At 43.0% G+C, this 12,834-nt stretch overlaps 1 protein-coding gene across 1 annotated transcript in view; it reads left to right on the forward strand.

Annotated features, from left to right (window-relative positions):
* The window catches only part of Il5ra (interleukin 5 receptor subunit alpha), a 34,171-nt gene that overhangs the window by 19,560 nt on the left and 1,777 nt on the right, over window positions 1-12,834 (forward strand). The window contains exons 9-10 of the mRNA XM_038321003.1: window positions 8,159-8,252; window positions 9,187-9,271. Of these exons, the coding sequence (XP_038176931.1) occupies window positions 8,159-8,252; window positions 9,187-9,271 (179 nt within the window). The remainder of the gene's footprint in view (window positions 1-8,158; window positions 8,253-9,186; window positions 9,272-12,834) is intronic.

Consider the following 12,834-nt stretch of genomic DNA (forward strand, 5'->3'; position numbering starts at 1 on the left):
TTCTGCCAGGCGCCAGCACCCTCTGCAGCTAGCCTGCAGCTGCTTTAGCAGGTTCACAGAAACAGGCTCCAGAGCTGCTCCCAGGAAAGATTTCCGAGGTTGTGAGAGCTCTAGAAGGCACAGGTTCTTTGTGGGAAGTCTACAGAGGAGAAGGAAACCTTCCCAGTTCTGATCTATCCACTCTGGGCCTGGCAGGGGTTGTGAAAACCATCAGACTCCCACTCAGTCTGGAGCTTGTCAAGTCGTTCACGTACACAGCGTGGTGTCCAAGGCCTTGCTGTACTGTCCCGCAGCTGGGTTCAGTTTCACCGGAAGAGTCCAGCTTTGCACATTTTCCAGCGGGTCTCGGGATTGCTATGAGCCTTTTTGCTGCCCTGCCCTTTGTTTGTTATTTTCTCCTTGGCTCCTTCAGTCAGTTGATCTCACCTGAAAGCTGTCATCGAAAGCTCAGTCACTGGAGGTGACTTTTAACTTTTGCTTGAATTGGGAACCTTTCCTGAGTGACAGCAGGGCTTCACCCTCCAAAAAGAGGAACGCCATGGGAAGCTAGTTAAAGCCTGTATCATAGACTAACATATTGACACCATCTTAATTACCCAACCCTGTTGATGCCATTTAAACTTCTCCCACCACCTGCCAGTTTAAAGACACAGCAGGGCTGCTTTATGTGAAGAGCTCCGTCAATTTACTAATTAGTGCTTTTGCTTGAAACCTATTGTTGAGTCAGAGTCAGATTCAAAATCAATACTGAGGCCATCAAGGTACAAACTTGTATGGACTAAGGCAGAATAGGCCTAGGAATCAAATTCACCTCTGCAGAGCCATCAATCTCAACTAATAGATCACAGAATTCTTGAGCCAGAGAGACTACAGCACCAAGATGTGAGTCATTTGATGGAGTTTCCAAGGCAGCCAGAGGCAGCTAAAGGAAGCTAGCCTGTCATCACCTAGAGATTCCCTAACCTCTGTTGTCACCCTCCCATCCTACCCAATGTACACTTTCCACAGAGTTTCTATGAGGTTCCTTATTTTAAGGACAACTGGCTGAGATGTCAGAAATAATGGGAACGAAAGTCAACAGAACCATATGACCAAATTCTCTAAATATGCTGAGTTGGTAAGGTCTGAAGAGGACCCAGATATAATGGAATGTTTCTCTCCTGACCGCTCCATCCCCAATTAACCAACCAGAGGCTTAATATTACTTATAAATGTTTGGCCGATAGCTCAGGCCTATTACTAGCTAACTTTTATATTTAAATTTACCCATATTTCTGCTTATACTTTGACACGTGGCTCATGGCTTGTTGCCTCATTTTTTCGCATGTCCTGTTTGCTTGGCAGCTAGCTGACATTTCCTGACTCCACCCTTCTCCTTCTCATCATCTTCAGTTTGATCACCCTGCCTACACTTCCTGCCTGGATACTGGCCAATCAGCATTTTATTAAATCAATTCGACTGACAAATCGAGTGTGCAAGAGGGTTATTCCACAGCACCCAGAAATGAGGCGGATAGACTGGTGGGCTTTTCCACAGGACAGGCAATGCAACTTCCCCTCTCAAAAACTCATCTCTGTATAACCGAGCAAGAGAGTGCCCTGCACTTTCTTAAGAAACATCTGTGACTCAAGATGAATAGAACGTAAGAAATGTCCCTTAATTCAGACAAATGATTCGCATCACCTAAAACTTTCTCTTTTTAATTTTTATCCCCACCCCACTAAAGCCCCAGCCTGACGATCAAGCCTAGAACCTTGCCCATGAGATTAGGAAAGGAAAGCTGTGAAGTCATGTGTTCCAGGACATCTGAAATTATCTCACCTTTTAGAGTACTGGAATCAGTGGGACCTGATCTTCTGTTATGACTTCAACCAGACAAGAGAAGGTCCTTGCTTCTCTCTCTCTCTCTCTCTCTCTCTCTCTCTCTCTCTCTTTCATTGAACAACTGGTGAGATAGCTCAGTACATAATGGTACCTGCCTCCAAGCCTGATGACCAGGTTCATTCCTTGAGACAGACATGGTAAAAGGTACCAACATACAAGTTGTCCCATGATCTATACACATGTTCATTGGTACCTACAACCTTCCATCAAAAAAGACATAAGTGTTGAAAAGCAGTAGAAAAAATATTAAATAAAGAACTGAAATGCTGGTAATTTATGAGTCACTTTTACTCAACAGTAAGTGAACAATTTTCTTGCACTGGATTCTCCTGCCAGCTTACTTCCTTTAAGGTTAAGCTCACTATGCTTATGGTCTTGAGCATGAGTTCTACCTTTACACTGTGAACTCCTTCCAAGCGCTGCCCATGGCTCTGCTTCCTACACAGTAATTTCTACGTAGTGAGAACTTTCTTTTTAAGTTGGGTGAAATAAAATCAGTTGCCTCCATGATTTTGCTTACTCGCTGATAATCTACACTTATCTAAGTCAGAAGTAAGGGGGATGAAGCAGTGGGATAACTGAAAAGATTTTTGTAATCATGGTCAGAAGGCAAACGGTACTGTTATCAGGACTTGGCATATCACAATATCAGGGTATTGTACAATTTGAGCCACAAATTTTTGAGTGTGTGACCATCATAATATTTACAACACATTTTGTTTTCATTTTCACAGACTCAAAGTTTTGCTATTTGTCTTTGTATCATAGCTAGGAATGAATAGAAAACATGGTTAGTGACTGTCCACACCTTTTTCTTTCTTTTTTTAAAATTTATTTTATTAAAAATTTCCATCTCCTCCCCTCCTCCCACTTCCCTCCCCTCCCCTCCACCCACACCCCCACTCCCTCCCTCTCCAGGCCAAAGAGCAGTCAGGGTTCCCTACACTATGGGAAGTCCAAGGTCCTCCCAACTCCCCGCAGGTCCAGGAAGGTTAGCATCCAAACTGACAAGGCTCCCACAGAGCCCGTCCATGCAGTAGAATCAAAGCCCAGCACCATTGTCCTTGGCTTCTCAGTCAGCCTACACTGTCAGCCACATTCATAGAGTCCAGTTTGATCACATGGTCCATCAGTCCCATTCCAACTGGCCTTGGTGATCTCCCATTAGATCTGTCCCACCGTCTCAGTGGGTGAATGCACCCCTCGCGGTCCTGACTTCCTTGCTCATGTTCTCCCTCCTTCTGCTCCTCATTAGGACTTTGGGATCTCAGTCCAGTGCTCCAATGTGGGTCTCTGTCTCTGTCTCCATCCATCACCAGATGAAGGTTCTATAGTGATATACAAGATAATCATCAGTGTGGCTATAGGACAAGGCCAGTTCAGGCACCCTTTCCTCTTCTGCCCAAAGAACAAGCTGGGGACATCTCCTTGGACACCTGGGAACCCCTCTAGAGTCAGTGTGGCGGTTTGTCAGGAAACTGGGAGTCAACCTACCTCAGGACCCAGCAATTCCACTCTTGGGAATATACCCAAGAGATGCCCAATAATACTACAAAAGCATTTGTTCAACTATGTTCATAGCAGCACCATTTGTAATAACCAGAACCTGGAAACAACCTAGGTGCCCCTCAATAGAAGAATGAATAAAGAAGGTGTGGCACATATACACTTTAGAGTTCTACTCAGTGGTAAAAAACAATGACATCTTGAATTTTGCATGCAAATGGATGGAAATAGAAAACACTTTACTGAGTGAGGTAACCCAGACCCAAAAAGAGGAATATGGTATGTACTCACTCATAAGTGGATTCTAGCCATAAATAAAGGACATAGAGCCTATAATTCGTGATCCTAGAGAAGCTAAATAAGAAGGTGAACCCAAAGAAAAACATATTGTTATCATCCTGGATATTGGAAATTGACAAAATTGCAGGGCAGGGGTTGGGAGCACAGGGGTGGGGGTGAGGTGGGGATAAGGGGAGATGGGGGGAGGGAAGGGAGAAGGAGAGGATGGGGAGAGCTTGAGGGAATGGGATGGTTGGGATGGAGGAGGGGTGGATGTGGGAGCAGGGAAGTATATATCTTAATTACAGGAGCCATTTTAGGGTTGGCAAGACACACCTTTTTCTTAAATGAGAAGAAAAAAAACAAATGACAACAAATAGTCTCACATTAGGCAGCCCCAAGTGGCCTGAAATTTAAGTATGTAGACCAGGCTAGCCTCTGATTTATGATTATCCTCCTGCCTCTGCCCCACAAATCCTGGAGTGACAGATATGTTTCACTGTTCCAGGGTGTGGCAATGCCTTCTTTTAACAGACACAAAAACATTTAAGAAAAGACAGACTCAGGGTTTTAAAGATTTCTTTTAATGTGTGCGTATGTGGGTATGTCTGAGTGTTTATGTACACATGTGTGGTGCCTTCAGTGGCCACAAGGTATCAGATCACTTGGAGCCAGAGCCACGGATGGTTCTACAAAGCTAGATGGCTCTACATAACCTAATGTGGGTTTGGGGAAGTAAATTTCTCTGCAAAAGCAGTAGAAGCCTTTAATCGCTCAACCATCTCTCCAGTCCTAGTTTAGGATTTTAATAAATTGATTCAGTCCAACCAATAACTTGGGAAGGTCAAGGACACTGGGAGTTTGCAGAGCAGCCAACACCAGTTAGAGAGAAGGCTTGTAAATATATAATCTGATGCAAAGCAACTTTTACTACAGTGAAGTGAATCCAGCAACAAAGGCAGTGATGCTGGGGCGTGGTGGTGGGACCCCTTAATGACAAATACACACCTAGAATATAGTAACTGAAGAAATACATTGTGAACACTAAGCAAAGAGAGACCTAGAATACACTAAGCAAAGAGACACCTAGAATATACTAAGCAAAGAGACACTTAGAATATACTAAGCAAAGAGACACCTAGAATGCACTAAACAAAGAGATACCTAGAATGCACTAAGCAAAGAGACACCTAGAATACACTATGTAAAGCCCCAGCACATATAGCACACCCTTGGTTTTACAGATGGAAAATAATGCACTGGGAGCCCTACATTACATTTAGGGATTCAGTCATTAGCCAATCCTGGTCTTCGGTTCCATTTTCCCTAGCTGAGAGCTTTGTGTCTTCAGATGAATGCTCTCCCTCTCTCTACTTCAGTTTTTCCATTTACACAGTGGCAGTTTTTCCATTTACACAGTGGCTTCTGGAAGTAAATTAAAAATATACACTGTGTCTGTCCACTTCTTTTAAAAAACAACATATAAAATATTTATAGAGAGTAAGTACTTAGTTAATCCTTATGAATGACTTTTCTATTTTTATACTTTATAACTTTCAAACTATTAGCAGTTAATGATCCTGCTTCTGTAGAATTAGTCTTGTTTAAAAGCTGAGTAATGATGCAATGGTGCCCTGGGTAGAGTAAATACTACCAGAAAAAAACTATATCTGTGGGGGAGGGATGGGAAGGAGCCTGTGTTTTAAACTTGGTTTGAGGTGAGACTACCAAGCCCCAAGATGTCCAGCATCACTGAAAGCTGAGTCTGGAACCCTTATTTCCAGACTAAGCAAGAATAGATGCAGGAGTCAGAAGCATGGAGCCTTACATGAATGATTTTACATAGAGCTCATATATACTAAGGGGTGAAGAAGGAACAGGGGCTATAAAAATTGGAAACGGTCAATGTAGTGCCAAGGATTTGGGTTTGGGTCTTGGAAGGGCAGAGACTGAAATGGAGAAGGTGGTGAAAGAAGTAATTTTTGGTTGTTTGTTTTTATTTCTTTTGTTTGTTTTGAGGCAAGCTCTCCCTACTTCACATGGGGGAAGGAGTGTCATCCTTCTACCTTGGCAATTAAAATTCTGAGAATATGGTCAAGCAGTACCATGCCTGGCTGAGAACAGGTCTGATGAAACAAAGAACACAAATTTTGTTGTGACTATTCTCAGGTTTGCAAAAGGCTCAATGAGTTTGTGAGGTTGTGCTATGGGGATTTTTATAATCTATTCCTATGGCTACAAGTCAGGGCAAGGGCAGGAAAAAAGAAAACACTGTGTGTTTCATGGAATTAAAATAGATAGGTCTGACAAACACACTTTCCAGTGCTCAAAGAGCATACTGATCAGAAACAGTCAAGGGATGCACTGAAAGTGGCCCAGCTGCAATTTTAAAAGAAAGAAATGTCATAGAAGAATGGGGCCATCTCAGTAAAAAGCTGTGGTTTCCCTTAGCTCAGTTGTGGTCAGGTTGAATTCAACATGGAGATGGCAATGGGGCAGATATGATAGGAGTATATTATGCATATATAAAAATGTCATAATGAATCCTGAGATTTTGAGCAATTAATATATGCTAATAAACTTTTTTAAAAGGATGGACTGGGGATGTTCCCTACTTGGTAGAGAGTTTGCTTAGCATGCACAAAGCAATGGATTTGATCCCTTGCATGACATAAACTAGGTGTGGTAGAGCCCTACACAGAAAAAAAAAAAGTGGAGGCAGGAAGACCAGAACTTCAAGTCCATCCTCCACTGCATATTGAGTTTGAGGTCAGTCTAGAGGTACATGAGACCCTTCCACAAAGATTATGTTAAAAGAAAAGAAGAAATTTATGGGCAAGATCAGAAGCCATCAAGTCAGGACAGGAAACAAGGGTCTTTTGGGTTGCTCTAGGAAGACATTACCAGGGACTGCAAAAATAGTTCCTGAGGCATGACAGTACAGCAGATGGAGTCTTTATTCAAGACACTAGCCTGGGCAGTGAGAGCAGAAAGTATGCGATGAGTGCTGTGGAAGATGACTGAGCAGGGTCTTAGCTTAGTCAAGATGAAGGACCTTGAATATTTGGAAGCAGAAAGGAAGAGATGAAAACTTTGGGAAGGTAGAGAAGAAACCTGACCAAGGATGCCAAGAAGGTACTAGGAAAGAGATGGGGAGAAACAAGGACTACTAGCATGAAGTCCAGACAGCTCTCTCCTGTGAGACTTAACAGTGTGTGGGTTTTGAATGACTTGAGGTGTTTTTTTTTTTTTTGTTTGTTTTCTTTTGAAAACCTAGATAGTCACAAGTGCTCAAAATTGCCATTTATATGCATTTATTGTTATGTAGAAGAAATTATAGCAAACTGAGGTTTGGAACCTTTTTCCACATGTAGCATTGTTTAAACCTTACCACAATGCCTACATAGTACAGTTATCCTCAAATCATGGCCTGAGTTATTATTTGCTTTCTGCAGATCTCCTCTGATGATCTCCTAGCTTTAGGATGGGAGGTACCAAATGTACTCTCTTAATCCGTGTCACAATAACTTGTATACCTGACAAGAGCCTAACATACACTTGCTAAATGTATGAACGTATGCATGTATGTATGTATGTATGTATGAATGAATGAATAAATGAGTCATCTCTTTCCCATGAAAGAGAACTGAATATAACTCAGAATTTGCTTTTGTTTTCTGAAAGTGAGTAAGGCAAATTAGCAAGGACACTACTTTTCCCAACATCACTTAGTCAGGGACCTTTGGTTTTTCAGGAGTACCTTCCTAAAATCCAACAGACACACAGAACCGAACGCCCATCCTTTCCACAGTCTGATGTAGTCTTTAAAGTCCATAGAAGAATCCCTTGAATACAGAATAGGAACAAACTAGAGGAGAGGATGGTGTGCAGAAAACTTCCTGTGCTGACAACGTTTTGCTTCCTGATCTGTGGAAAAAGGGATGAGGGTAAAAGGCGCTCTGAGGATAATTACAGCCGTAAAGCGCCCATTGTAGACTTTAACACCTGCACTGCTAACTGTGAATTTTTTCTCATACTTTCTTCAGAAGTTTCATTCCCAAGTGGGGAAAAACAAAGTTTCACTGAAGTATAATGAAGTTATTTAGTGGCCTTATGCTTTTGTAGCTTTGCCACCTAAGACCCTACTACTCATCTGATGCTCTAAGCGCTAGTGTCCAGGCAGTACAGGGTAGAAGTGGACTCTAAAACACTGGTTGATTGGCTGAATTACTCCTGCTGAAATTAATAATATTTAAAAGGTCTTACTGCCATGGTTTCCTTTCCCGTTTATAACAACCCTTATGGGATGGGTATTAGCTCCTTCAGCAGAAGAAACACCTAAGTCTCAGTGTGCAGTCACCTGTCCTTGCCTACCACCCCCCAGCACCTTAAACATAAACCAAGCCCTCTGATGACTCATCCTCATCATGTTGATTATTTTCCCTGGTTCTGACTTTGCTTTCCCTCTCTCTCTCCCCCTCTCACCAGGAAAGGAGAAGAAGCCCTTGGCAGAATGGCATCTCATTGTGTTTCCAGCAACCGCCTGCTTTGTCTTGTTTATTTTCTCACTCATCTGCAGAGCGTAGGTATTCCTTATATTCAAGGGCTGACTTTCCTGTGCAGCCCTTACACATGGCTCATTATCAGATGGAGTTTACAGCATGCTGTTTCAGGCTGAAATAAAACATGGCGTACAGCCAGGACACAGCATGGTCCTCAGCTACCACACACTCCTCAAATTTGCTAACAATATTTTAATTTCTACTGAGATTTTTGCCATTGTATTCTTTACTTTCACAGTTTCCCTTTTCATACTTGCTTGTCTTTTGCCATCTCCTATAAAAAGGCAGCAGTCCATCCAAGTCTGAAGTCACCACACTGCCTTCACGTATGGGTCTGCGTAGTCAAGGGTTGACCTCTGCCTGGCTTTCAGGCTCCTGGTCCAGAGTGGCTGTCCTTATGTCAAATGCAGATTCTCTAAAGGCTGCACAGATCTCAAATCCCACCTTGCAGCCTGAAAATGATTACAGCCCCTCCTCTCTCAATCACTAAGGCAAAGTTCTGTTTTAGCCTAACGACTTTGGAAATAACTTCCCTATTAAAGGATATTACTCATTAACATGTTATATTTAGATGCCCATGGGTGATAGGCAGCAGTTCAAAGGGAAAGGAAAGAAGAGAGGAAACTGTGAATTTGTCATTGTTAAAGGAGGAAAGCTAGAATGAGCAGTGAATGAGAAGTCAAGCAAAGGATGCCGCTGACCCATCTTCAGAAGTCAGACCTGGCAATGAGCCTGATGTGAAACTGTTAGGGCTTCCTCTTCCCTGTCTCCAGGAAGCTCAAAAGCCTGGCAGCATTCCAAGGTTTTCAATGATGATAAGATGTTTAGAAATCTTAACCAACAGAGAAGCTCAACTTATAACACGATTACACATGGAACTGATTTGGTCAATGTTTGAGTAGAGATCTAGACAAGAGTACTATATATGTTCACCCAATTCCTTCCTATTTTCAGGTGTCACATATGGATCAAGCTATTTCCACCAGTTCCAGCCCCTAAGAGTAACATTAAAGATCTCCTTGTGGTGACTGACTATGAGGTAATGTTTAAAGACACATAGAGGTGAGGTGATATTCTAAGTGCCCTGGGGTGAGTGTCAAGCTCTTGCTGTATGTCTATGTACATATGCACCAATCAATACCTGTATGTTTCCCTCTCTCCCTCCCTCCCTCCCTCCCTCCTTCCCTCCCTCCCTCCTTCCCTCCTTCCCTCCTTCCCTCCTTCCCTCCTTCCCTCTCTCTTGCTTCCTTTCCCCCACTCTCTCTCTGTCTCTGTCTGTCTCTGTCTCTCTGTCTCTGTCTCTCTCTCTCTCTGCTCCTTCCACTCTCTCTGTGTGTAATTAGTTTTAGATGTTATTATTGCCTCTACATTTAGAGAAAATTTTATAGTCAATGATAAGGGCTCTGTGTAGCTCTGCTTGACTAAAATTTGCTATGTAGACCAAGCTGGTCTTAAACTCACAGATCCACTTGACTGCCTTCTGAATGCTGGCATTAAAGGCAAGAATCTAGGAGTCTATGGTAAATTTGAGCTTTTGTGGCTAATTTGGGAAGAAAGTGACATCATAATACTATTTTCAGCATCTCCATATATTGTGGTCTTTTTTAGTTTCTTTCAGCAATATTTCAAGATTTTCTGTGTATCGTTATTGCACTTTGTTGACCTTATCTTTCAGTCAAGTGGCTATTGAAATAAAGAGCAGCAAATACTTCCTATAAAGATATAATAACCATTTAAGGTGGAATTTTTTATAAAGGGTCTATCCACATAAAATGTACTAAAGAATAAGCATTGTTGTGTTATAATAAAACTTTATTTACAAAAGATAACAAGCCAGATTGGGCTTCATTTACTGACCTCTGATTTAGATCAAGGAACTTTCTTAACAGACTTAGAAGCTTTTTCAACAGATGTGGATGAATCATCTTGTGGCCAGTTACAGGGAAAAACAGACCGATGAAAAATTCATCAGGATAGTTAATTTCAGTAAACCCCCCCCCCAAAAAAAATAATTTTAGAGTCTTTTGAAGTTTGAGTTTGGAGTGATTTATAGGTGGGAAATTACTAAACTACTGAAGTAAAGAACTGAGACTGGCCAGAAAGACATGGTACACTGTACTTCCTCCTCGAATTCTTCATTGAGAGAACAGCACACCCATGCTGACTTACCTATTGCTCCTTGGAAAGGAGCAGGCCCTGTGTGGATCTACTTCTGTTCATCTGAGTGAGCACTGTTCATTCCTCTTTGTTGTAGCAGAAAAAAACACATTGAGGTTAAACATGACACCACAGTCATTTGTCCTGTTCTCTTAATGGAGCATTTGAAGGTTGGTATCTAATTTCCCTATAGAGTCTGGGAGGATTCTGTTAATATTCTGAGGTTGGTGAGTGAAACTGGCTTAAGAGCTTACTTTCTGAGCTTCTGGTTCGTTATTAATTAAAATCAAGTCATGTGTAGAATAACGACTTAGGGTAGACAGGCTGGTTTCAGGATATGCAAAGGATTAATGTCAACATCGCCTGTCTTTTCAGGATAATTTTCTCTGTGCACCCATTACAGAGTTTTACATGAAAGATTGTCGAAAAGAGGGCTGCACAGAGAATTAAAGGAATGAAAAACGTGTAGTATTAATGGTGTTGTATGTAGTATTATATGTAGCATTATGGCCTAAGATTATAACCTAAGATTGCATGTGAGCAAGTGGAGAGCTGTCCACAGCTGGGTGACACACAGCAGTGTGCTCCAGCCACCCATTCTACCCATGGGAAATTTGATACAAGAAAAAGAAGGCTCACAGCCAAGCGTGGCAGAAGAGAGGCTGAGGCGAGGTTCCGCTGCTCCAGGACTTAAGATGTCTTTGATCAGGCGCCATTTAGGACGAGGAAGACTTTCAGTAGCTAGAAGTACTGAAGAATTATGGGGGAATATGGTTGATTATTCAAAAAGGAATGAAGATAACCATGAGCAATGCCAGTACTTTCAGCTCGATCTCACCAGTGGCCGGGACGCTCAGAGGGAGGCGCTTTTCCAGTACTTCTTCAGAGTGCTCCAGAAAGCACGGGACCGAGAGAAACCTTCGGATTGCGTTATTGTCTCTATAGACACAAACCAGAGGGATTATGCGACAGCCATAGGCTGCCGCCTGCGGGATCATGGTCTTGTAGTGGAAATAATTCACCTTGCCTCAGAATCAGACTTCACTCGCGCACTGCAGGATGTTAAAGATGATGGTTCCCCCTTTTGTGTTCTCGTGGAGCAGTCTAATGTGAAATATTCCTCTTGTACTGTAATCATGCTTCATGAATCCATCAAAATACATCGACACATGCCGCTGGAGGATGCCCTGGTCCTGGTGGCTAGAGAATTGAAGAGATTTTCCGCTGGACAAAGCACTGGGATTTCTCAGAGGGCCGCAGAGCTGGTGGATGACTTCCTGGCCCGTGAGCACCTGGCCAGTTACTCTCCTCCAGCCAGCATCTGTCATCTTCTTTTCCTGTTGAGTGAGGGGAAGCATTTGTACAGTGACGAGCTGGGCCTGCTCATGGACTACCTAACAACCAGGAAAGAGCAGCTGCAAGAATGCGAGGCTCCGGATTCATCCGCCAGCAGCGTGCCTGCCTCCTTTCAGAGCAAGATCACCCCCGTTGTGAGCAAGCCTCCTCCTCTGCTGCCAGTTTCTGGCCCCCGGCCCTTACTTGATATTCCTCCTCCCCGCTCTATCAAGCCCCTCGTTGGAGACAGGCAGGAAGTTGGTCCGCTCCCAGCACCAGGACTGGGCAACCCCAAAGGTCTGTTTCCCGCTCCCTTGCGTCAGGTAGGCCCATCTAAGAGGCCTGCTTCCTTAGGATATTCCCCTGCTGTGCAGGTCAAAAGGCCACTACTTGGGGAGAAGCCAAGCCTTTTGGCTCCACTGTCAGTTCTTTTGAAGTCAGTGCCACCAAAATGGGCACTCCAACCCATGTCCTTACGGAATTAAGGGATGTGCTGAGAAGTCTGAAGAACAGGGTGGCTGGTTGTAGCCCAGATTACAGCTTTACATCTTCCAAGAGTCAAGGCCCCTGCTTGACTGCAGCTCTGCTGTGCAAGCCCTGAACACAACTGTGGCTGTCTTTGACTATAGTTCCATGGAGACTTTCTCATCTATACAGTATTTTATGTCAAACAGGATAGTTGTATGAGGTCATTGTTGTATTGAACCCTAATTATTCAGTTAAAATACAATAAAATGTCTGATTTTTGCATAAAAAAAAAAAAGAAAAAGAAGGCCCATTAGTGCTATTGGCACTGTGGTCCCCGGAGAGCACCCGAAGAGTGGAAAACGAAGCTCTCTACTTTGACAGTTGATCCTTCACGGTGAGGGTAAGGATTTGTGTCAAGACCCATTGTGGATGTCAAAAGCTGTGGTAATCAGGCCCTGGTGGACAATGGTGCAGTGTTTGCTCAGACTCTACACATTCGGCACCACACTATAAATCCTTTTAAAATTACTTCAAATACACACATGGCAAATGCTGTGAAGGAGGCTGCAGAGTCTGAATCACACTGCATAGTCTGAATAATAAGAACAAGATACCTTGTTTGAACACACAGAAACAAAACAG

Source organism: Arvicola amphibius, chromosome 2 (genome assembly GCF_903992535.2).
Source record: "Arvicola amphibius chromosome 2, mArvAmp1.2, whole genome shotgun sequence".
Classification (NCBI taxonomy): Eukaryota; Metazoa; Chordata; class Mammalia; order Rodentia; family Cricetidae; genus Arvicola; species Arvicola amphibius.